The following is a 26,468-nucleotide window of genomic DNA, read 5'->3' as shown; positions in this document are numbered from 1 at the left end:
AGGTGATGTGATGGGAGATAATAAGGAGAGTGTCCCTCAGATTAAAAAAGAAATCCAGGACGGTGGAAAAGAAATGAAAAATGTCAAATGTTTTCACTGTAATAAACTAGGCCATGTAAAGTCACAGTATTGGGGCTGAAGAAAAGCACTGGGAAGGTTGATGTGGTAAAACAGGGTAAGAAAGTGGGGTTTGTTAGAGTGGTAAAGGAAAGCCCAAGGGAAGCGAAGGAGGTGCAAATGATTGTACAGCCTGTTCAAGAAGTGATTATTAAGAAGGTGCCAGATGTCTTTAAAGAATTTACTTGTGTGGGTAAAGTTTACTCATGTGTATCAGGAGGAGCAGGTAAAGAAGTTACAATTTTAAGAGATACAGGGGCTAGTCAATCTTTAATGGTACGAGATGAGGAATTATGTAGTTTGGGAAGAATGTTGCCAGAAAAGGTGGTGATATGTGGAATCGAGGGTGAGAGGAGTAGCATTCCATTATATAAGGTAAGGTTGGAAAGTCCAGTGAAGAGTGGTGAAGTGATAGTAGGAGTAATGGATAAACTACCTCGTCCAGGAATACAGTTTATCTTGGGTAATGATATAGCTGGATCGCAGGTGGGAGTGATGCCTACTGTGGTTGATAAGCCAGTGGAAAATCAGTCAACTGAAGTGTTGAAGGACGAATATCTTGGGATTTTTTCGGATTGTGTAGTAACAAGGTCGCAAAGTCACAGGTTAAGACAATAGGAGAAATCAAAGCGTGAAGATGAAGTTGAAGTGCAATTATCAGAAACAATTTTTGATCAGATGGTTGAAAAAGAAACGAACAGGTGGAGGATGAGGCGGATATTTTCGTTCAGGAAAATTGGCAGAGTTACAAGAGAAAGATGTAGAAATAAAACGGATATATCAGAAAGCATACACGGAAGAGGAATCTGAGAATATACCTGGGTGTTATTACCATAAAAATGATGTCTTTATGAGAAAATGGAGACCTGTACATATGCAGGTGGATGAAAAGTGGGCAGAAGTTCATCAAGTAGTATTGCCGGTAGGGTATAGAAAGGAGGTGTTGCGAGTTGCACATGAGGTACCAGTGGGAGGTCATTTTTCCAGAAACATTTTTATTGGCCTGGACTACATAAAGATGTAGTTAAATTTTGTCAATTATGTCACACATGTCAAGTGATAGGAAACCTCAAGCAGTGATAAAACCAGTGCCCTTAATACCCATTCCAGCATTTGAGGAAACTTAGGCAAAATTCTCCGTTATCGGCGGAAAGTCCGCCGATCGGCGCAAAAAACGGCGCAAATCTGACTTGCGTCACGTGGGAAAAATGGGTCGAAAGTCTCCGGCCCGAAATGGGCTAGCAGCGACGTAACGGGATCCGCGCTTGCGCAGTAGTTCACGCCGTGCAGCGTCATACGCGCCGCACGGCGTGACGGCTCATAAGGCAGCTCCCCCCCCACCCGACCGGAACACCCGACCGGAACACCCGACTGGATGGCTGGCCGCCGCTCAGCCCCGAGGTTCGAGTCACGGGATGTGGAGGCGCTCCTGGACGCGGTGGAGCAGAGGAGGGACGCCCTGTATCCCGGGCACGGCCGCAGAGTTGCCCCACGCCACAGCCGGCATCTGTGGAGGGAAGTGGCAGAGGCCGTCACCGCTGCGGCCCTTACACCACGGACAGGCACCCAGTGCCACAAGAAGATGAACGACCTCGTCAGAGCAGGCAGGGTGAGCCTCCCCCATATCCCCCCTCCCCCATATCCCCCCTTCCCCCATATCCCCCCTCCCCCCATACCCCCCTCCCCCATATCCCCCCTCCCCATATCCCCCTTCCACCATATCCCCCCTCCCCATATCCCCCTGCCCCCATATCCCCCTCCCCATATCCCCCCTCCCCCATATCCCCCCTTCCCCCATATCCCCCCTCCCCCCATATCCCCCCTCCCCCATATCCCCCATATCCCCCTTCCCCCATATCCCCCCTCCCCCTATCCCCCCTTCCCCCATATCCCCCTCCCCATATCCCCCCTCCCCCATATCCCCCATGCCCCGTATCCCCCTCCCCCATATCCCCCTCCCCCATATCCCCCTCCCCCATATCCCCCTCCCCCATATCCCCCCTCCCCCATATCCCCCCTCCCCCATATCCCCCCTCCCCATATCCCCCCTCCCCCATTTCCCCCCTCCCCCATATCCCCCATATCCCCAAGTGAATCCAGCCCTAACCTTAACCTCTGCAACGCACGCGCAACCGATGGCGTGCATTCATATACCTTCTAGAGGAAAAACAAACTGACCTGAAAGAGTTATTGATATCACATGGGCAAGTCTGTAGAGATAAATTGGGAAGTACTAAAATGGTTATACATGATGTAGCTGTGGGAAATGCTGTTCCTATCAAACAACATCCATACAGACTTAATCCTTTAAAATTGGCACAGGTTAACAGAGAGATTGAGAGTATGCTTAAAAATGGCATAATTGAAGTGGGTTCCAGCCAATGGATCTCACCCATAGTGATGGTACCTAAACCAGATGGTGCCCAACGTTTGTGTGTGGACTATAGAAAGGTGAATACAGTTACAAGAACGGACTCTTATCCTGTCCCACCATTGAAGGATTGCATGGAGAAAGTGGGACAATCTGCTTTTATTTCCAACTTCCAGACATGGAAAGAACATTTAAAACAACGTATGGAGTTCTTCGATTGACTTCACGTGACGGGTTTGGTGATGAACCTAGCCGAAAGTGAATTTGGAGAAGCCCAAATCACTTTCTTTGCGGCGTTTCCGTTATCCTAAAGACGAAGGGAAATAATGCGATTTCTTATCATGAATGAATTTGATCGAACCTTTGTGCAAAAGTTTTGTGGCGTGATTACTCCACTGATGGAATTGCTGAAGAGACGTAAAAAAATGTCAATGGCCAGCAGACTTTCAACAGGCATTTGACTGCCTGAAAGCTGTGATCACCAATGCTCCTGTATTGGAGAATTGCAAGGGACTCTGTGGTCAGATTGAACTGGAGTACCTGATTCTAAAGAGAATTGCCGAGGAGTAGAGGAATGGATGGATCGTGCAGAGACTTTGTTCAAGAGACTGTCAATCGAGAAGGATTTTGGTTGGAGGAAAAAGAACAAAGAAAAATATGACTGTATTATTATACCTGTTTGCGTGTGTTGTTTTCTTTAAATGAAAAGTATATTTACTGTGTGCATTTCTTAGTGGATGGTGCAAAAGTGAAAAATGAAACCATCTTGAAGTTGATGGTTTTTTTTTTCTTGGGGGGAGGTGTCATGCAAGAGTGCCTTTAAGAACTGGATGTTTAAGCAATGTACTTTTAAGAAAACAGTGATGTCATAGAGTGGGTCGAGCTCAGCTCAGTTCAGCCATTTTGCCCTCTGGTTTTGCAGTTTGAAAAACGTGCCTGGCTGGTTTTGCTGAGAGCAGTTTAAAAGTGCCTGGCTGTTTTGCTGTGAGCTGATTAAAATTGGCACAGGTTAACAAAGAGATTGAGAGTATGCTTAAAAATGGCATAATTGAAGTGGGTTGCAGCCAATGGACTCACCTATGGTGAAGGGACCTAAACCAGATGGTACCCAATGGTTGTGTGTGGACTATAGAAAGGTTCATGCAGTTACAAGAACGGACTCTTATCCTAACCCACGTTTGGAGGATGGCATTGAGAAAGTGGGACAATCAGTTTTTATTTCTAAATTGGATTTACTTAAAGGTTACTGGCAGGTACCTTTATCTGAAAAGGCGAAGGAGATTTCAACTTTTGTGACTCCAGATGGTATATACCAATTCAAAGTTATGCCATTTGGCATGAAAAATGCCCCAGCCCCATTTTAACAGTCAACTAACAAAGTTGTTTCAGGCTTATCCAATTGTGCTGTATACATCGACGATCTGGTCATTTTCAGCCAGACATGGACAGAACATTTGAAGCATCTGATGGAGTTATTCGATCGACTTCAGGAGGCGAGTTTGGTGATAAACCTAGCCAAAAGTGAATTTGGAAAAGCCCAAGTCACTTTCCTTGGCCATACAATCGGACAGGGTCGGATGGTTACATGGGATGTGAAACCAACAGTTATTGAGAAGTTTTCAATACTTCGAGACTAAGGGAGATAATGCGATTTCTTGGCATGAGTGGATTTGATCAAACATTTGTGCAAAACATTTGCAGCATGATTGCTCCACTGATGGACTTGCTGAAGAAACGTCGAAAATTTCAATGGACAGCAGACTTTCAACAGGCATTTGACTGCCTGAAAGCTGTGATAACCAATGCTCCTGTGTTGGAGAATTGCAAGCGACTCTGTGATCAGATTGACCTAAAGTAGGACTTTAAAGAGAAATGCCAAGGCGTAGAGAAATGGACAGATCATGCGGAGACTTTCTTGTTCAAAGAAACTATCAATCAAGAAGGATTTCAGTTGGAGGAAGATAAACAAACAAAAAAAAGCACTATATTATTATACCTGCTCGCGTGTGTTGTTTTTTGAAACAAAAAAGTATATTTACTGTGTGCATTTCTTCAAGGATAGTGAAAAGGTGAAAAATGAAACCATTTTGAAGTTGATGGGTTTTTTTTTTCATGGGGGGAGGTGTCATGTGAGCGTACCTTTAAGAAATGGGTGTTTATAAATGGGTCTGTTTATAAATATCTGTAGTGAGTATACCTTTAAGAAATGGGTCTTTACTAATGCAGTGTTGTCAGGGAGTGGGTGGAGCTAGGCTGTCTGTCAGCTTTTTACTTTTGTTTTAGGCTGTTTGCTGCAGGGTGTGTTTTAGTTTGGTTTTCAGTGTTGGAGCTGAAGCCAGGCAGAGCAGGTGTACTGTTGTTCTCTCTGCAATCAAAAGACTATCTCTTCATCATTTGGTGAATTCAGAATTGTAAATGTTCTCAGTGGTGAATTAAAACCTAATGTGCTTCTGTTAAATGGTGTTTTTAAGTCATATGGATGTTAAAAGGAAAGCTTAAAGGATTACTTAGTGTTGTATTCTTTGGGGGTTGTATTTGAATTAATGGTTGCTAAGATGTTCACTGTATGTTTTAAAAAGGTTAACTTGAGTTCACTTTTCCATTTCTGCTGTACCATACCTGTCGAGTAGGCCGTGTGCTCCCCATACCACAATCTATTAAATGTTGTGGTTCAGGTGAACTCCATGATACACTTTGGGGTTCTCTAAACCGTGGCCCATAAATAGTACAGAAGGAGGCTATTTGGCCCATCGGGTCTGCACCAGCCCTTGGAAAGAGCACCTCCACCTCCTGCCGATCCTGTAACCCAGTAACCTCACCTAACCTTTTGGAAACTAAGGGGTAATTTAGCATGGCCAATCAACCTAACCTGGACATCTTTGGACTGTGGGAGGAAACCGGAGCACCTGGAGGAAACCCAGGCAAACATGGGGAGAAAGTGCAAACTTCACATAGACAGTCACCTGAGGCCAGAATTGAACCTGGGACCCTGGAGCTGTGAGGCAGCAGTGCTAACCACTGTGCCAATCAGCCACCCTAAATGTTCAGCATGAGTTGAACATTCAGTTAGTGGAACTCCTTCCTGTTAATAAAGGACACTTCCTGATGCCCCGGTGCATACAAGGCAACATGTGTGCCAATAATTATCCCCAGGACCTTGGCATCCCGGCGATGGTGAAGAATCCTGCAGCTCGGGCACCTTGATGGGCTTGGTCCAGCTCAAAGTTGATATAGACAGCTGCCCGGGCATATAGGACATCTGTGGCTTCACGGATACACTTATGTGCTGTAGCTTGTGAAACACTGTCCTCCTCCTCCACGGGGTGCCAAGTCTGCGAGGACATGGTACAGATGCCACACTGTCACACAGCCCAATCTCACCAGAACCAAATCCTCGCATCCACATATTTCACGAGCGCTCAGAGTGCAGTTAAACAACTTTGACTTCCAGCGTGTTTAACCCACAGTGATGTGCCAGTTACATGCAGCACTTACCACATCAGCAACAAAAGCAGCAGCAATCGGCGAAAGCATTTCTTCAACAGCGTTAACAGGTGGCCTATATGGATTACTGCCATGCACCAGGTCCCACAGATTCTACTTGCTTCAAACCGGAACACCTTCTAGTCCCCCTGAGTCCGGTGTTACTGGACAAAAAATTGTCCTTCTTTCCATCGACATAAAAATAAAGAAACAGCAACAGCAACCTTCAGGCATTGCAGCCACCAGCCGGAGCAAGCAGCAAACACAACCTGCAGCTGTGAAGTGCTCTCACAACTAACAAGGCCAATTTCTCATTAGTAATAGCCTTCAACAATGAATCTAGAGGCTGCTCATAGTCAAAAGGAGTTAACCATAAAGGAGCATATAACCAAGAACAGGGCTCTGTCCTGGAAGAGTTTGATTGGACAGTAAGGCAGCAGCTGTCGTTTCTCCTGTTCTGGGTATCCATAATATTTTAAAATGGCTTGCCGCCTCACAGACGAAAAGCCCCTCAACCCCCCCACTCACAGCCCACGGGCGACTCCTGACCTGGAATGCTGCAGCCCCCCCCGACCAAGTCTCACCCCCTCCACCCTCCCGAGCACTGAGGTAGCAGCTCCAGTGCCCCTGGGCGACATGCCCAAAAGTGGAAATGGCCACTCACCTCCTCAGTTCCCCTCAGCAGCCATTGCGACAGCTTCATGTTTTTATAAAGGAGAGCTAAACGACACCCGCGTGATTTCTCGCTGAGGAGCCGGTTCTGTCCCGGGAGACCGTTACACTCGACTTCAATCTCGCAAATGGGATGGAAATTGACTGAAATTGGGGTCAATGATACGCTCACAATATTTGGGCGAGTTCCGGAACTCACATTCGGGAGCTGGTCGGTTAAATAGCAAACAACGTGAATCTCGATTGTGGCCTTTCCTGCTATTTAATCGGCGTGCCCAGATCCTCGTCTTGCTGCTGGGGAACCTGTTCGAACTCATCATGCAATTAACTAACTGTGTAGTTAGTAGTTAAAAAGATATCACCCCTTAAAACATTCATAATTCCCTCACTCACCAAATTCCTGAGTTCAGTGCTCTGTCTGGCTCTGTTGAGCTGGCCTCTGTGCCAGTAAAAGTTTACCTTCATAACATTGGATTCCAGGATTTTGCCAGTTGATTGAATTCCATTTTCCTTCCTCGAAAATCATAAATCAGTGTGTTTGGTTATGGGAAGGTTGCATTTATCAGGAATATACTACTATATCAATTACTTGTGTGTTTTCATAGGCTTAATGTATGGAATCATCTGCATTGGAATGGGTGCATTATCCTCTCTCCTGGGAAGCATTCTCCAGGTAGGATTCACTTGTGTTCGAGATGTAATTAAATTTCACTTCACTTTGCTGAATTTTAGTCTTTAACAGCATAAGTAATGCTCATCTTAGTAAATATAACATTCTCTTATTTTAAGCAACCAGTGTCAGAGATGGCACACTCTACTGAGGAATCACAATCATTCTACTCTCCAACAATACATCTTGCCCACTCACCCTAACAGTACCACTGCGTGGTCTCCACATCCCATGCCAGTCACCTTGTTGTCAGGTTTTCAGAGCTATAGGCTTATTCCACTAGTAATAAGCTTATTCCTCTGGGCAGCACAGTAGCATAGTGGTTAGCACAATTGCTTCACAGCTCCAGGGTCCCAGGTTCGATTCCCGGCTTGGATCACTGTCTATGCGGAGTCTGCACGTTCTCCCCGTGTGTGCGTGGGTTTCCTCCGGGTGTTCCGGTTTCCTCCCACAGTCCAAAGATGTGCAGGTTAGGTGGATTGGCCATGATAAATTGCCCTTAGTTTCCAAAACTGCCCTTAGTGTTGGGTGGGGTTACTGGGTTATGGGGATAGGGTGGAGGTGTGAGGTCTTTCAAAGAGCTGGTGTAAACTCGATGGGCTGAATGGCCTCCATCTGCACTGTAAATTCTATGATTCTGTAACCAAATTGAAAATTGAGAATAGTTTAAAGAACTTTCGGCTAACACTGCTGCCCCCACCAGCCTTGAATATTTGAATTACACATTTATCTAAAAGCACCTATATTACATGAAGTAGGAAGTCCGACCAGGAGAGAGAGACTACACTATATTTCCACTGCTGAACATCTGGAGCAGGATATGTTTGAAAAAGGACAATTTGTTCAAGGGCAGAATTTAAAGATGGCGAGTGACCATCGCTCGCCATTTTTCGGGTTGGTGACTAACATGCAGCCACTGACTCTCAAACTCCCACAGTCGTTTAACACTCACTTGAGCGTTGATTGGCAGTGGGCAGGTCTTTCGTCCGCCCCCAGAAATAAGTCCCTCTCGTGAGAGCTGTCGGACAATTAGCTGCAGTGGCCAGAAATGGTACTGCCATTCTCTGCCTGGGGCTAAGCACTGGGATCTTTGAAAAGGTAAATCGGGGTCACCTGGGCTTCCTGGGGAAGGTGGGTAGAGGATGCCTGCAAGGAGTCGGGAGGGGAGCGATCACAGCATCGGTAGTTAGGCCAGGGAGGGATGGGCTCCTGGAGCTCCAATTTCCCATGGGAGAGCAAGGCACCCCAACTCTGAGAATGCCTTCAGAATCAGGTGCCCACACCCACCCCCGCCCTTCCCGCCCGAGATGGGTAAAAGATTAAATGTTGGGCACGATTCTGCCAAAAAACTTCTAAGTATAATTTTGGGCTGGTTTGGCGGGGTGTTTCCCTTTTTGGGTGCAACCCAGACCATTATTCACCCACATTTAGTCATTATTTGGGACCTTGGGGAGTTTGATGTGGCATGGTGGCACAATGGTTAGCACTGTTGCCTCACAGCACCAGGGACCCTTATTCAATTCCAGCCTTGGGACACTGTCTGTGTAGAATTTGCACGTTCTCCCTGTGTCTGCATGGGTTTCCTCCGGGTGCTCCGGTTTCCTCCTACAATCCAAAGTTGAGCAGGTTAAGTGCATTGGCCATGATAAATTGCCCCTGAATGTCCAATAGGTTAGGTGTCCAAAGGTTAGGTGGTGATACGGGGATAAGGTGGGGGTGTCAGCCTGGGCAGGGTTCTCTTTCAGATGGTCGGTATAGACTCGATGGGCCGAATAGCCTCCTTCTACACTGCAATGATTCTATGATTCTCCTGGTCTAGCCCACATTTACCCAAATAGGAACTGTGTCCCATAGCGAGTGCGTCTAGCCGTGTATTTCCAGCACTCACAGCGGCGAGAAACACAACGTTATCCAACGTCACTCCAGTTAGTTCAGAGGCCTCAGTGGGGAACGCATGGCCGAGGCCATACTTAGGCCTGTTTCCTGCACTGAGGAGGCCCCTTTCCAAAACCTCTCAGTGCAAGGAGAGCCCCCGACGCGACTCCCTGAAGCCCCAACTCACTGTAAGGGGGTTCCTCGCCTCCTTGCAGACACACATATAGGGGACCCCCCGACCAATCACCGCCATACAAAAAATGCCATCTTGGCACGTTGGCAGTGTCAGCCTGGCGCCTTGGCAGTGCCACCTACGCAACTTGGCTTTGGGGAGATCGGGGGTCGCGTCAGAGGGTCGAGAGGTCAGGCTGCAGTTTTTCCAATCTTCTCCTGCACTGAGGAGTTCGGACGAACGGAGCTCCTCAGTGCAGGAAAGAAGACTAAGTACGGCCTCACCGGAGATTTCCCTGCCGAGACCCCAAATATAAGCAGAGTCCCAGCATGCTGTATCACAGTGGGAAACACCCGGATAAACAGGTTCATCACAGGACTCTGTTCCTATTCATTTAGATCGTGCCCAGGTACCTTTGCCAGTTTTATAAACCTAACTGAAGTGTAACAAAATACATAGAATCCATACAGTTGAGAAGGAGGCCATTCGGCCCATCAAGTCTGCACCAACCCTCTGAAAGAGCACCCTAACTAGTCCCATTACCCCATCCTATCCCCACCTAACCGGCACATCCCTGGGCACTAAGGGGTAATTTATCATGGCCCACGGCGCCGAGGTCCCAGGTTTGATCCCGGCTCTGGGTCACTGTCCATGTGGAGTTTGCACATTCTCCCCGTGTTTGCGTGGGTTTCGCCCCCACAACCCAAAGATGTGCAGGCTGGGTGGATTGGCCTCAATAAAATATCCCCTTAATTGGAAAAAATGGATTGGGTACTCTAATTTATTTTTTAAAAATATATAATAATTTACCATGACCAATCCACTTAACCGGAACATTTTTGGACTGTGGGAGGAAACCGGAGCATGCAGAGGATACCCGCACAGACATGGGGAGAAAGTGCAAATTCCACACAGACAGTCACCTGAGGACGGAATTGAACCCGGGTCCCTGGCGCTGTGAGGCAGCAGTGCCTCATGCTGCCCGAGACCTATTTTACAATGAGCAACCGCCTGGATGGGAATATCAAGAAAACTATTTCACCAAGTAACGACCTAACAGATAATATTGATCACAAAGTGAAGCCTGAACATTAATCCCAATTATCAAATATCTGTGACTAGATTGGATACCTCAGGACTCAGAGCTATTCCTTCGTACTCTGTATTTGCTTGTGGTTTTATTGGGCAGGATTTTCCTGATGGGCTTCCCCACTGTCAGACTCAAGTGGAGATCATAAGCTCGCAGAGTGTGGAAAACAGTCATTGATTTTCCCTGATTTAGCCATTTGATTGCTGAAGGGCGAGCCTACCATCCAATTCAGGATGGTGGACGGGTTCACGAGGCTTGAGGGCCAACAGGAAGTCTTCCAGCTTGTAAACAGCATGAGGATAACATGGCAGGTAGGTGAGAGGAAGGGGGCACCCCAAAATAGAGGCACCCATTCGCCAAACTTTTCACATTTAAAATATGAAACAGCCTCTAGACCAGCTTGCGTTAGGCATGCTGCTACTGCATTCAGGCAAGCAAGTGGGCATCCTGGCCTGCATAGAGCTCTGGGACCCTGGTCTACTGTCAGAAGGCCTTCTGCAGGTAGCTAAATTGTGCTCTGTCACCTGTGTGGATTTTGTGACATTATGTAGAATGTCTAGTACATAAAGGGTTAATGTAATATAATAATCAACCGCTAGGTGGAGCTGGGGAGCAGACCTATAAAAAGCAATGCCTCTCAGGCTTCTGGGAGAGAGAGTGCAGAGGAGGCAAAAGGAGTTTAGAGAGACAAGGAGCAGAGCAGAGTACAATTTAAGATAGTGTGCATGAGACAAGTGTTAGTATAGTGCAGATTGTAGTTTAGTTAAAATATTGCTTGCTTTAGGAATAGTGTTCGAACTGTACAATAAGTAATGTAATAAATTTAGTTTTGTTTATTTGACTTAGCTTTTTGTGTTCTATGTGTACACTACAAATCCATCCTGAGTATTAGCAACACAAAGAACAATACAGACTTGAAGGCAGATTAAAAAGTCCCAGTCATTTGTTAACAGGCCTTAATAAGGCTTGAAGCAGCTTAGTAGGTTACATCACTTATGGACGAGAAGCCGTGCCACCTACCCCATGCCACCTAATGAAAAATGGCCGACAGACGGATTGGAGCTGGGGAACTGGTATGCCCGCCAGTGACCTAAAATTCCACTTCCATTCTTGACAGCAATGGGGATTAAAACACTGTCCATTCAGTTCTGTCACCCAGTTTCCGCTGGGTTTGACCAATTTGATAAATAGAGCACCTGTCTATCAAGAAAAGCTTTCTAATTCAGACATTTCAATCAATAAACATTCTGGGCTACTGGTGACAGTGGAACAAAGTTTAGTTTATGGCGAACTGGAAATTTCATTGAAGTTCTTCAACTCCAGAGCATGCAATTTACCAAAGAGTTAATGGTAACCCATTATCCTGGTGATATTAAGGTTAATAGCAATGTTAAATAACAGGCAGAGGAATGTAAAATACATCTGTTGATTGTCAATGGAGTCAGCAATTTCTCACTTTGAAACTGCTTCACAGCTCATTGTCAAACGCATTAATATAAATATAACTTTCTCCTTTTCTGTTTTGCAGGCTGCCCTCACTATTTTTGGGGTTGTTGGTGGTCCACTGCTCGGATTCTTCCTGTTAGGCATGATATTTCCTTGTGCTAATTCAATTGTAAGTACGTCACAGGCACCGGGGGTTGGTGGAAGGGTAAAGAAGGCACTAAAAGGGTTGAGGAACAAAAAAGGATAGATCAGGGCGTTTTCTACATGGGGAAAAGTTAGAAGCAGTGGATCGAAAGAGATTTGCGGGTCGATGTACATCAATAATTAAAATGTCATAATCAAGTGCAGAAAATAATCAGAATGGCACACATATCTCTTATTTCTGTATATATATCTAAAGGATGCAAGCTAAAGATGGTGTACACAAGCACTTCTTACTCCCCCCTTCTCTCCTCACCCAAGAACTGGAATTCAAGGAAGCGACCAGCTCAGATACTGACACCATGGGCGGGATTCTGTGATCCCGAGGAAACACCGTCGCGTTTCTCAAGGGCGTCAACACGGCCTCAGGATCAGCAATTCTGGCCCCTACAGAGGGCCAGCACAGCACTGGAGCGGTCCACGCTGCTCCAGCAGCTGATCCCGGCGTGAACTGGGCGCCGCGGGATCCGCGCATGCGCAGTGGCACCGGCGCCAACGCGCACATGCACAGTCGCACCAGTGCCAACGCGCACATGCACAGTCGCACCAGTGCCAACGCGCACATGCACAGTCGCACCAGTGCCAATGCGCACATGCACAGTGGCTTCCTTCAATGCGCCGGCCCCGACGCAACATGGCGCAGGGCACCAGGGGCCGGCGCAGAAGAAAGGAGGCCGCCAGCCAAAGAGGCTGGCCCGCCGATTGGTGGGCCCCGATCGCGGGCCAGGCCACATCGGAGCCCCCCCGCCCCCGGGTCGGACCCCCCCCCACCACAGGCCGCCCCCCCGACCCTTCCACGCCGTGTTACCGCCGGCTGAGAGCAGGTGTGGACGGAGCTGGCGGCACTCGCCGTTTCGGACCGAGAATCGGCGGGCCGGCTGCGTACAGCGGCCCCCGACCAGCGACGCGCCAACCACGCCGGCGCCAATGGTGCTGATTCTCCTCTCTGCGGAGAATCGTGTGCCGGCGTCGGGGCGGTGTGGCGCGATTCATGCCGGTCGCGGGGATTCTCTGGCCCGGCCCCAGGCTGAGAGAATCCTGCCCTATGTGCATCTTAATGGATACCACAGAGGAGGGGGGAATCTATCTGTGTTGAAAAACTAGATACATTTATGCTGCAGCAAAGCAGGAGAAGAATAGCACAGATCCAGCTTGGTGGAAGGCAAAGTCACACACAAATTCTGCTGCAGAGGACTCAGGTGGCTTTTTCTGAGGTTACAGAAGAAGGCTGATGGGTGCTTTGTGATTTGGGAAGGCCCTGACAGAAAACTGCAATTCAATGTCAAGAGATATGTGTCAGCGGGAGAGGATCTCAAAGAAACCACTCAACGCCCAGGGCTGCTGGCCTCTCGTCAAATGGTTTATTTCGCCGGCAGGGAGATGACGTCTGTTAAAGTTCCAGACCATCTCTCCCCCGAACAACGGAAAACATCCATTCTTCTACATTTTTCAAAACAGCTACACAGCCTATTTCGACTGGACATTGTCCAATAATACTGGGTGTACATTTGTCATGGGCCAGGGTTTAGAGAACCCCAAACTGACCCACAACTTTTACTAGATTGTGGTATGGGGAGCACACGGCTCACTCTACAGGTGTGGTACAGCAGAAATGGAAAAGTATTTTTTAAAGCAAAACAATGTTTATTCTATGAACTCAAGTTAACCTTTTTAAAACAAACAGTGAACATCTTTGATTTGATTTTCATTTGATTTATTATTGTCACATGTATTAGTATAAAGTGAAAAGTATTGTTTCTTGCATGCTGCACAAACAATGTATACCATACATAAGGAAGGAAGGAGAGACTGCAGAATATAATGTTACAGTTATAGTGTAGAGAAAAGATCAACTTAATACGAGGTAGGTCCATTCAAAAGTATGATGGCAGTAGGGAAGAAGCTGTTCTTGAGTCGGTTGGTTCGTGACCTCAAACTTTGGTATCTTTTTCCTGACGGAAGGAGGTGGAAGAGAGTATGTCCAGGCTGTGTGGGGTCCTTAATTATGCTGGCTGCCTTTCTGAGGCAGCGGGAATTAATAATAGAGTCAATGGATGGGAGGCTAGTTTGCATGATGGACTGGGCTACATTCACGACCTTTTGTAGTTTCCAGCGGTCTTGGGTAGAGCAGGCTCCATACCAAGCTGTGATACAACCAGAAAGAATGCTTTCTATGGTGCATCTGTAGAAGTTGGTGAGGGTCGTAGCTGACATGCCAAATTTCCTGTCTGCTGAGGAAGTAGAGTCGTTGGTGGGCTTTCTTAACTATAGTGTCCGCATGGGTGGACCAAGACAGGCTATTGGTGATCTGTACACCTAAAAGCTTGAAGCTCTTGACCCTTTCTACTTCATTCCCATTGATGTAGACAGGGGCATGTTCTCCACTACGTTTCCTAAAGTCGATGATAATCTCCTTCGTTTTGTTGACACTGAGGGAGAGATTACTGTCGTCGCACCAGTTCACCAGATTCTCTATCTCATTCCTATACTCTGTCTCGTCATTGTTTGAAATCCGACCCACTACGGTGGTGTCAACAGCAAATTTGAAAATCGAGTTGCTGGGCAATTTGGCCACACAGTCATAGGTGTATAATCGTAGGGGGCTGAGGACACAGCCTTGTGGGGCACTGGTGTTGAGGATGATCGTGGAGGAGGTGTTGTTGCCTATCTTTACTGATTGTGGTCTGTGGGTTAGAAAGTTCAAGATCCAGCCACACAGGTAGGAGCCGAGGCCAAGGTCACGGAGTTTGGAGATGAGTTTCGTAGAAATGATGGTGTTGAAAGCTGAGCTGTAGTTGATAAATAGGAGTCTGACATAGGTGTCTTTGTTATCTAGGTGTTCCAGGGGAGATTGCAGGGCCATGGAGATGGCGTCTGCTGTGGACCTGTTGCAGTGGTAGGCAAACTGTAGTGGATCAAGGCAATCTTTATACACACAGAGTGGTGGGTGCGTGGAATGCACTGCCAGTGGAGGTGGTGGAGTCAGAGTCATTAGGGACATTTAAGCGACTCTTGGACTGGCACATGGACAGCAGCAAATTGAAGGGTGCAGGTTAGGTTGATCTTAGATGAGGATAAGTGGGCGGCACAACAGGGTGGGCCGAAGGGCCTGTTCTGCGCTGTATTGTTCTATGTTCTATCTTAGCAACCATTAATTCAAATACAACCCCCAAAGACTACAACACTAAGTAATCCTTTAAGCTTTCCTTTTTACATCCATAAGACTTAAAACGCCTTTTACCAGAAGCACATTAGGTTTACATTCACTATTGAGAACATTTATAATTCTGAATACACCAAATGATCACGAGATAATCTTTTCATGGCAGAGAGATCAACAGTACACCTGCTCTGTCTGGCTTCAGCTTCAACACTGAAAACAAAACTAAAACACACCCTGCAGCAAACAGCCTAAAATGAAAGTAAGAAGCTGACAGACAGCCCAGCTCCACCCACTCTCTGACATCACTGCAGTAATAAACACCCATTTCTTAAAGGTACTCTCACTACAGATACTTATATACACACCCATTTATAAACACCCATTTCTCAAAGGTACTCTTACATGACACCCCCCCCCCAAGAGAAAAAAATAAATCATCAACTTCGAGATGATTTCATTTTTCACCTTTTCACTATCCTTCAAGAAATGCACACAGTAAATATACTTGTTTGTTTAAAAGAAAAACAACACATGCAAACAGGTACAACAATATAGTCCATTTTTCTTTGTTGTTCTTCCTCCAACCGAAATCCTTCTCGATTGACACTCTCTTTGAAAAAAGTCTCTGCACGATCCATCTATTCCTCTACTCCTTGGCAATTCTCTTTAGAATCAGATACTTTAGTTCAATCTGACCACAGAGTCCCTTGCAATTCTCCAATACAGGAGCATTGCTGATCACCGCTTTCAGGCAATCAAATGCCTACTGAAAGTTCACTGTCCATTGAAATTTTTTAGGATTCTTTAGCAAGTCCATCAGTAGAGTAATCACGCCACAAAACCTTTGCACACAGGTTCGATCAAATCCACTCATGCTAAGAAATCGCATTATTTCCTTTCCTCTTGAGGGTATCGGAAACTCGTCAAGGAAAATGATTCGGGCTTCTCCAAATTCACTTTTGGCTAGGTTCATCACCAAACCCGCCTCCTGACGTCGATCAAAGAACTCCATACGATGTTTTAAATGCTCTTTCCATGCCTGGAAGTTGGAAATGAAAGAAGATTGTCCCACTTTCTCCATGCAATCCTTCAATGGTGGGACAGGATAAGAGTCCGTTCTTGTGACTGCATTCACCTTTCTATAGTCCACACACAACCATTGGGTACCATCTGGTTTAGGTACCATCACTATGGGTGAGCTACATTGGCTGCAACCGACTTCAATTATGCCATTTTTCAGCATACTCTCAATCTCTTTGTTAACCTGTGCCAATTTTAACGGGTTAAGTCTATATGGATGTTGTTTGATAGGAACAGCATTTCCTACATCTACATCATGTATAGCCATTTTAGTACTTCCCAATTTATCTTTACAAACTTGCCCATGTGATATCAATAACTCTTTCAGGTCAGTTTGTTTTTCCTCTGGAAGGTAACTTAACAATTCACCCCAATTTTTAAGAACATCCTCATTTACCAATTTAATTTGAGGTATGTCAAATTCACAGTCATCTGGATTTGGTTCATCACTTTGAGTTCGAATCATTAAAACCTCCTTTTTCTCTCCTTTCCTTTCAAAGTACCTTTTAAGCATATTCACATGACACACTCTGTGAGATTTCCTTCTATCTGGCGTTGTTACCACATAATTCACGTCTCTTAATTTCCTTTCAATCTGATAAGGTCCACAAAACCTTGCTTTTAAAGGCTCCCCTACCACTGGTAACAACACTAAAACTTTATCCCCACTGGCAAAACTACGAACTTTGGATTTCTTGTCCGCTACCCGTTTCATCACATTTTGTGCAACTTTCAAATGTTGTCTGGCCAATTCACCTGCTCTATTTAATCGTTCCCTTAAATTTGACACGTAATCCAATAGTATAATTTCCGATTTCTCACCGAGCAATTTTTCCTGCATCAATTTAAGTGGTCCTCTTACCTCACGACCAAAAATTAGTTCAAAAAGACTAAATTTGGTAGACTCATTAGGTGCATCCCGAATTGCAAACAATGCAAATGGGATTTCTTTATCCCAATCCTCTGGATAATCGTGACAATACGCCCTCAACATTGTCTTCAATGTCTGAAGCCACCTTTCTAACGCTCCCTGCGATTCTGGATGGTACGCAGTTGATTTAAATTGCTTTATTCCTAAGCTATCCATAACTTCTTTGAATAACTTTGAAGTCAAATTTGTTCCTTGATCCGACCGAATTTCTGTGGGTAGTCCATATCTAGTAAAGAATTTAAGTAACTCCTCCACAATCCTTTTAGCTGTAATATTACATACTGGAATGGCCTCTCGAAACTGAGTAGACATATCCATTACAGTCAAAAGACATTGATTCCCACTTTTTGTTTTAGGAAGCGGCCCTACGCAATCAATTAGGACCCTTGTAAAAGGTTCATCAAATGCTGGAATGGGTATTAAGGACGCTGGTTTTATCACTGCTTGAGGTTTCCCTATCACTTGACATGTGTGACATGATTGACAAAATTGAATTACATCTTTATGTAGTCCAGGCCAATAAAAATGTTTCTGGATTTTAACTTGAGTTTTCCTTATTCCCAAATGAACTCCCACTGGTACCACATGTGCAACTCGCAACACCTCCTTTCTATACCCTACCGGCAATACTATCTGATGAACTTCTGCCCACTTTTCATCCGCCTGCATATGTACAGGTCTCCATTTTCTCATCAAGACATCATTTTTACGGTAATAACACTCTGGTATACTATCAGATTCCTCTTCTGTACATGCTTTCTGATATATCCGTTTTATTTCTGCATCTTTCTCTTGTAACTCCGCCAATTTTCCTGAACTAAAAATATTCGCTTCATCCTCCACCTGTTCTTGTTCTTTTTCAACCATCTGATCAAAAATTGTTTCTGATAATTGCACTTCAACTTCATCTTCACGCTTTGATTTCTCCTCTTGTCTTAACCTGTGACTTTGCTACACAACCTTGTTACAACACGATCCGGATAAATCCCAGGATATTCGTCCTTCAACACTTCAGTTGACTGATTTTCCACTGGCTTATCAACCACAGTAGGCATCACTCCCACCTGCGATCCTGCTATATCATTACCCAAGATAAACTGTATTCCTGGACAAGATAGTTTATCTATTACTCCTACTGCCACTTCACCACTCTTCACTGGACTTTCCAACCTTACCTTATATAATGGATGCTACTCCTCTCACCTTGAATTCCACATATCACCACCTTTTCTGGCAACATTCTTCCCAAACTACATAATTCCTCATCTCTTACCATTAAAGATTGACTAGCCCCTATATCTCTTAAAATTGTGACTTCTTTACCTGCTCCTCCTGATACACATGAGTAAACTTTACCCACACAAGTAAAAAATTTTAATACACCTTCTTAACAATTACTACTTGAACAGGCTGTACAATAGTTTGCACCTCCTTCGCTTCACTTGGGCTTTCCTTTTCCACTCTAACAAACCCCACTGTCTTATCCTGTTTTACCACATCATCCTTCCCAGTGCTTTTCTTCAACCACCAACACTGTGACTTTACATGGCCTAGTTTATTACAGTGAAAACATCTGAAACTTTTCATTTCTTTTCCACCCTCCTGGATTTCTTTTTTAATCTGAGGCACACTCTCTTTATTATCTCCCATCAGATCACCTTTACCTTTGCCACTTGAGTATTTCTCATGTCCCCAGTTTCTATCTCTCACCGGCTGAAACTGATGTCGGAAACCAATCTTTGATTTATGAACTAATTCATAATCATCTGCCATTTCCGCTGCTAATCTCGCAGTTTTAACCCTCTGTTCTTCCACATGAGTTCTCACTACATCAGGAATTGAATTTTTAAACTCCTCCAAAAGTTAAATGTCTCTGAGAGCTTCATACGTTTGGTCTATTTTCAAAGCCCTTCTCCACCTATCAAAATTACTCTGTTTGAGCCTTTCAAACACCATTTTATGGTTGACCAAATTCTTTCCTTAAAATTTCTAAACCTTTGTCTGTAAGCTTCAGGCACTAGCTCATATGCACTTAAGATGGATTTCTTCACCTCCGCATACGTTCCAGATACCTCCTCCGGTAGTGATGCAAACACTTCACTGGCTCTACCTACCAGCTTTGTTTGAATCAGTAACACCCACATGTCATGTGGCCATTTCATTTGTTTAGCTACCTTCTCAAATGAAATGAAAAAGGCTTCCACTTCCTTCTCGTCAAACCTTGGCACTGCTTGGACATATTTAAATAGATTCCCACCAAGCCTTCGACTATGATGCTCTTTCTCACTATCCTCATCACTATCATTCAACTGTACGTTTCCCTTTACTTCTGCCAATTTTAACTGATTGTCATGTTTCATGGCCATTTTCTGAAGTTCAAACTCCCTCTCTTTATCTTTTTCCCTGATCTGTACCTCCCTTTCTTTTTCTTGTTGTTCTGCGAGGGCTATTCTTTCTTTTCTCCTTTCTTCTCTCTCCTTTTCTTTTTCCTCTCTCTCTCTTTCTCTTTCTTATTCCTCTCTCTCTTTTTCTTTCTTTTTCCTCTCTCTCACTCTCGTATTCCAGCCGCTTTAATTCTTTCTCATGTTACATTTGTTTAATTTGTAACTGAATGTTTGCCATTTCCAATGAGTCAAACTCTATCTCAGGCAACTTTAAATGCTTAACGACCGCCATAATTCCCTCATCTTTTCGCATTTTGTCAGCTAATGTTAACTGCAATGTTCTTGCCAAATCTAACAGTCTGCTTTTCGTTTCTGCCCATAAGATACTACGTGTGACATTCTCCACCCCCAAAAACCTCTGAGCCTCTGAAAGAGCCATTGTTCACATCACTCTCCCCACTTAAACTAAAATACCACACCGGAAAAGCAACAATCCTTCACTGTCTTTAAGTTCACAAAAGCCAATCCAATAGATAGACTTTTATCCCCCTCAAGCCCCCAATTGTTATGGGTGAGGCGTTTTCAGAACCCCAAAATGTATAATGGAGTTCAACCAACCTCTCCCTTTAATGGATTTGCTGCTTTTCCTAGTACATGGCTTTTCCCTAGGTGTGGGATTACAATTATGGGCACATGGGTTTTTAAACACAAAACTCTGTTTATTCCATGAACTCAACTTAACATCTTAAATAAACATTGGATCTCTTAACACTCCTTATTTCAAAGATAACTCAGAAAATATTGCAACAGTAAATAATTCATTAAAATGTTCCTTCAAACTTCCAAGAGACTTAACACCTTTAAACAGTATCACATCAGGTTAAAGGATATATATTTTTTCTGTAGAATGGCAGAGATATATTAGCTTGGTTGACTTCATCTCCAGCACCTTGCTTTCTTCCTACAGCTCTCTGGACACACACAGAAACACACAACCTGCTTTTTCCAACTGCAAAACTAAACTACAAAATGGCTGACCTGAGCTCAGCTCCATCCACTCTCTGACATCACTGTTTTCTTAAAGGTACATTGCTTAAACATCCATGTCTTAAGGTTCTCTCACATGACACTGGGAAATAATTTAAGTAACTCCTCCACAATCTTTTTAGCTGTAATATTACGTACTGGAATGGCCTCTGGAAACCTAGTAGACACATCCATTATAGTCAACAAATATTGATTCCCACTTTTTGATTTAGGAAGCGGTCCGACGCAATCAATTAGGACCCTTGTAAAAGATTCCTCACATACTGGAATGGGTATTAAGGACGCTGGTTTTATCACTGTTTGATATTTCCCTATCACTTGAGATGTCTAGCATGATTGACAAAATTTAACTACATCTTTATGTAGCCCAGGCCAATAAAAGTGTTTCTGGATTTTAGGTTGAGTTTTCCTTATTCCCAAATGACCTCCCACTGGTATCTCTTGTGCAACTCGCAACACCTCCTTTCTATACCCTACCGGCAATACTACTTGATGAACTTCTGCCCACTTTTCATCCGCCTGCATATGTAAAGGTCTCCATTTTCTCATCAAGACATCACTTTTACAGTAATAACACTCTGGTATTCACTCAGATTCCTCTTCCGTGTATGCTTTCTGATACATCCGTTTTATTTCTACATCATTCTGTTGTAACTCCACCAATTTTCCTGTGCTAAAAATATCCGCCTTATCCTCCACCTGTTCTTGTTCTTTTTCAAACATCTGATCAAAAATCGTTTCTGATAATTGCACTTCAACTTCATCTTCACTCTTTGATTTCTCCTCTTGTCTTAACCTGTGACTTTGCGACCTTGTTACTACACAATCTGGAAAAATCACAGGATATTCATCCTTCAACACTTCAGTTGTCTGATTTTCCACTGGCTTATCAACCACAGTAGGCATCACTCCCACCTGCGATCCAGCTATATCATTACCCAAGATAAACTGTATTCCTGGACAAGATAGTTTATCTATTACTCCTACTACCACTTCACCACTCTTCACTGGACTTTCCAACCTGACTTTATATAATGGAACACTACTCCTCTCACCCTGAATTCCACACATTACTACCTTTTCTGGCAATATTCTTTCCAAACTACATAACTCCTCATCTCTTCCCATTAAAGATTGACTAGCTCCCGTATCTCTTAAAATTGTGACTTGTTAACCTGCTCCTCCTGATACACATGAGTAAACGTCACCCACACAAGTAAATTCTTTAAAGAGATCTGGCACCTTCTTATCAATCACCTCTTGATCAGGCTGCACAATCTTTTGCACCTCCTTCGCTTCACTTGGGCTTTCCCTTTCCAATTTCACAAACTCTACTGTCTTATCCTGTTTTACCACATCAACCTTCCCTGTGCTTTTCTTCAACCACCAACACTGTGACTTTACATAGCCTAGTTTATGACAATGAAAACATTTGAAATTTTTCATTTCTTTTCCACCCTCATGGATTTCGTTTTTAGTCTAAGGTACACTCTCTGTATTATCTCCCATCAGATCACCTTTACCTTTACCACTTGAGTATTTCTCATGTCCCCAGTTTCTATCCCTCGCAGGCTGAAAATGATGTCGGAAACCAAGCTTTGATTTATGAACTAATTCATGATCATCTGCCATTTCTGCTGCTAACCTCACAGTTTTAACCCTCTGTTCTTCCACATGAGTTCTCACTACATCAGGAATTGAATTTTTAAACTCCTTCAAAAGCATAATTTCTCTGAGAGCTTCATACTTTTGGTCCATTTTCAAAGCCCTTATCGACCTATCAAAATTACTCTGTTTGAGACTTTCAAACTCCATGTATGTTTGACCAAATTCGTTCCTTAAATTTCAAAACCTTTTTCTGTAGGCTTCAGGCACTAGTTCATATGCACCTAAGATGGAGTTTTTGACCTCCTCATACGTCCCAGATCTCTCCTCCGGTAGTGATGCAAACACTTCACTCACTCTACCTACCAGCTTTGTTTGAATCAGTAATACCACATGTCCTATGGCCATTTCATTTGTTTAGCTACCTTCTCAAATGAAATGAAAAAGGCTTCCACCTCCTTCATATCAAACCTTGGCAATGCTTGGACGTATTTAAATAGGTCCCCACCAAGCGTTCGACTTTCACGCTCTTTCTCACTATCCTCATCACGATCATCCAACTGTACGTTTCCCTTTACGTCTGCCAATTTTAACTGACTGTCATGTTTCATGGCCATTTTCTGAAGTTCAAACTTCAGAACTTTCGCCAAATCTAACAGTCTGCTTTTAGTCTCTGTCCGTAAGGTATTGCATGTGACCGTCTCCACCACCAAAAACTTCAGTGCCTCTGAAAAAGCCATTGTCCACAATACACTCCCCACTTAAACTAGAATACCACACCTGATAAGCAACCACAATGTGCTTACCTCTCATTATCTTTAAGTTCACTAAGCCAATCCAATAGATGGACTTTTATCCCGGACGAGCTCCCAATTTGTTATGGGCCAGGGTTAGAGAACTCCAAAGTGTATCATGGAGTTCACCTGACCCACAACTGTTATTAGATTGTGGTATGGGGAGCACACAGCCCACTCTACAGGTGTGGTAGAGCAGAAATGGAAAAGTATTTTTTAAAGAAAAACAATGTTTATTCTATGAACTCAAGTTAACCTTTTTAAAACAAACAGTGAATATCTTAGCAACCACTAATTCAAATACAACCCCCAAAGACTACAACACTAAGTAATCCTTTAAGCTTTCCTTTTTTCATCCATAAGACTTAAAACACCTTTTACCAGAAGCACATTAGGTTTACATTCACTCCTGAGAACATTTATAATTCTGAATTCACCAAATGATCAAGAGATAGTCTTTTCATGGCAGAGAGATCAACAGTACAGCTGCTCTGTCTGGCTTCAGCTCCAACACTGAAAACAAAACTAAAACACACCCTGCAGCAAACAGCTTAAAATGAAAGCAAAAAGCTGTCAGACAGCCCAGCTCCACCCATTCTCTGACATGACTGCACTAATAAACACCCATTTCTTAAAGGTACTCTCACTACAGATACTTATCTCCACACCCATTTATAAACACCCATTTCTTAAACATACTTTCACATGACACATGAGAACATTAGTTATAGATCCAATTAAATTTGACATTACATAAAGTGGGTTGGGACCTTACCGGCCCCTAACCTCATGAAGAAGTCACTCATACTAACTGTTAAAATTATCTTTCCTACCTGGATCTGGAAACCTTGGGCTGGCGAGGATACATAACGCTCTTTGTCCTGTGGAGCTGTTATCACTGGCTGGGGAAGTACTCCCAAGAATCTCCCGTGTCTGTTGCCCATTCAATGCCTTAATATCAATCACCCTGGTCTCCCAGACTATCTCTGCTGTCTGTAATTAACTGATGTTATTTGTACCAGTTTGCAACTTAACCCAGTTAATGGTTGTTCAGGAACGTGGCTAATTCAGCTAAAAGCCACTTTGTGTCTTTCGTAATGCTAACTCAGTTAACAGCCATTTTGTGTAACTTCTTTAATTATACGTTTGTCCTTTCTGAAATTAGTAATTCTTAGGTTATAAAATCACAAGCATTGTCTATACACGATCTATTCCTACAAATTGCCTCTTATACTGGCATCTCAGCCAGGGTACCTTTATCTAAAATCTTCTTTCTAAATTTGACTTCAACAATATGCAAGGGTCAATCACCAACAGAAGGTTTTATGCTAACAGTGAAGCAAATCCTTTCCAGCAGTGAATGATAAAAGTATCTATAATATAGGACATACAGCGCAGAAGGAGGCCATTCGGCCCATTGAGTCTGCACCGATCCACTTAAGCCCTATCTCCGTAACCCAATAACCCCTCCTAACCTTTTTGGTCACTAAGGGCAATTTATCATGGCCAATCCTCTTAACCTACACATCTTTGGATTGTGCGAGGAAACTCACGCAAACACGGGGAGAACATGTAGACTCCACACAGACAGTGACCCAGCAGGGAATCGAACCTGGGACCCAGGCGCTGTGAAATGCTGTAAAATGCTGGAAATACTCAGCACGTCTATTAAGACAGAAATGGTAATTTTATAGAAATGTACTTCAGAGGGAGGTGGATTAAAAAATGGGCAGCATGATGTGAGCTCAGATGGCAATATAACAATTTGACCGATGGCAGACAGACAGAAAGCAAAATGGGCACTCAGCTTGCCATCCAATAAAGGCCATTTAAAGGCCAATTGGGATCATTTAAAAAACAATAGATCAAAATATTATGCAGCCCGCAACATTTTATGGATTGCACACAAACCTCATGGAAAGGGCTGTGGGCAAAATTCAGAGGCTTGACAGGGTTTAATGAGCAGCAGAGGGATAAGCTAACGGGGTCAGAAGGACTCAGGCTGAAGCACTGGAGAGAGCAGCAGAAGTTGCATCCAGAAGATGAGGAACATAAGTCTTTGGATCAAGTAGACTCACTGGATAAAGAGCTCCTCCCGCCAAGGGTATTTTGGAGGTAATTTGGAGAAATAAACGAATAATTCCTCAAAACCTATTGGAAAGGTGCCCACACTTCAGTGTGAACACAATGGTGTTATGGGAATTGCATTGTCCATTGCAGTGGATGATCCCCAGTGAGGAGGTGAACCGAAGACTGAGGAAGAGACGGGAACTCAGCCACTCGTAGTTGGGGCCTGGGGATGGACAAGGAGCAGAGGTCCTAGGGTATCTTCGACACAAAAACATGCCGGGAGAGGAGGTTACCCAGCAAGCAATATGTTCGCAGCTTACGACCTTCCTATAGATAATAATAATTGTTTTTAATTGTCACAGTCTGAAGTTACTGTGAAAATCCCCTCGTCGCCACATTCTGGAGCCTGTTTGCGTAAGCTGGCACAGGAATTGAACCCGCACTGCTGGCCTTGTTCTGCATTCCAAGCCAGCTGTCTAAACCAGTGAGCTAAACCAGCCCTATAGATGTTGGCGAGGCAGCATCCTAGATGACTGAGCCTGTCCAGAGAGACTATGACAGCATAATGGCAGTGGTGGCGAGTTCTAGTGTGGCTGTGCATCCAATTCCAATCTTTCCCAATCACATTATCACTCTGAACTTCTACACTTCAGGCTCATTTCAGGGTGGCACTGGTACATGTGTAGTATCGCCCAATCACATCACTTCATCAAAACTGTACTGATACCGTCTTCCCACCCACCAACCAGCCATCTTCATTAACCAGGGGGATTTCACTCCCCCACAACATCCAACCCATCCAAGACCATTGCCAGAAAATCCCTCAGGTATGTGCTCATTATGGGTGCAGTCACAATCCGTATATTCTCTATAACTAACTGGTTCTACAGCTTTTCAATCACACAATGTGACAAAAATGGTGAATACTTGGCATCAGAGGATATCACTGAAGAGATGGTTGATGAGCTTGGTGAGAAATGTACAGAACATAGAACATAGAACATACAGTGCAGAAGGAGGCCATTCGGCCCATCGAGTCTGCACCGACCCGCTTAAGTCCTCACTTCCACCCTATCCCCATAACCCAATAACCCCTCCTAACCTTTTTGGTCACTAAGGGCAATTTATCATGGCCAATCCACCTAACCTGCACGTCTTTGGACTGTGGGAGGAAACCGGAGCACCCGGAGGAAACCCACGCACACACGGGGAGAACGTGCAGACTCCGCACAGACAGTGACCCAGCAGGGAATCGCACCTGGGACCCTGGCGCTGTGAAGCCACAGTGCTATCCACT

The 26,468-nt window shown here is 44.4% G+C and overlaps 1 protein-coding gene across 1 annotated transcript in view; it reads left to right on the top strand.

The window, feature by feature from the left end:
* Positions 1–26,468, top strand: part of slc5a8l (solute carrier family 5 member 8, like) — a 195,213-nt gene that overhangs the window by 135,362 nt on the left and 33,383 nt on the right. Inside the window, exons 11-12 of the mRNA XM_072480642.1 lie at positions 7,249–7,316; positions 11,979–12,065. Of these exons, the coding sequence (XP_072336743.1) occupies positions 7,249–7,316; positions 11,979–12,065 (155 nt within the window). The remainder of the gene's footprint in view (positions 1–7,248; positions 7,317–11,978; positions 12,066–26,468) is intronic.

This window comes from Scyliorhinus torazame, chromosome 17 (genome assembly GCF_047496885.1).
Source record: "Scyliorhinus torazame isolate Kashiwa2021f chromosome 17, sScyTor2.1, whole genome shotgun sequence".
NCBI classification, from domain to species: domain Eukaryota; kingdom Metazoa; phylum Chordata; class Chondrichthyes; order Carcharhiniformes; family Scyliorhinidae; genus Scyliorhinus; species Scyliorhinus torazame.
This window is presented reverse-complemented; position numbering and strand designations above follow the sequence as displayed.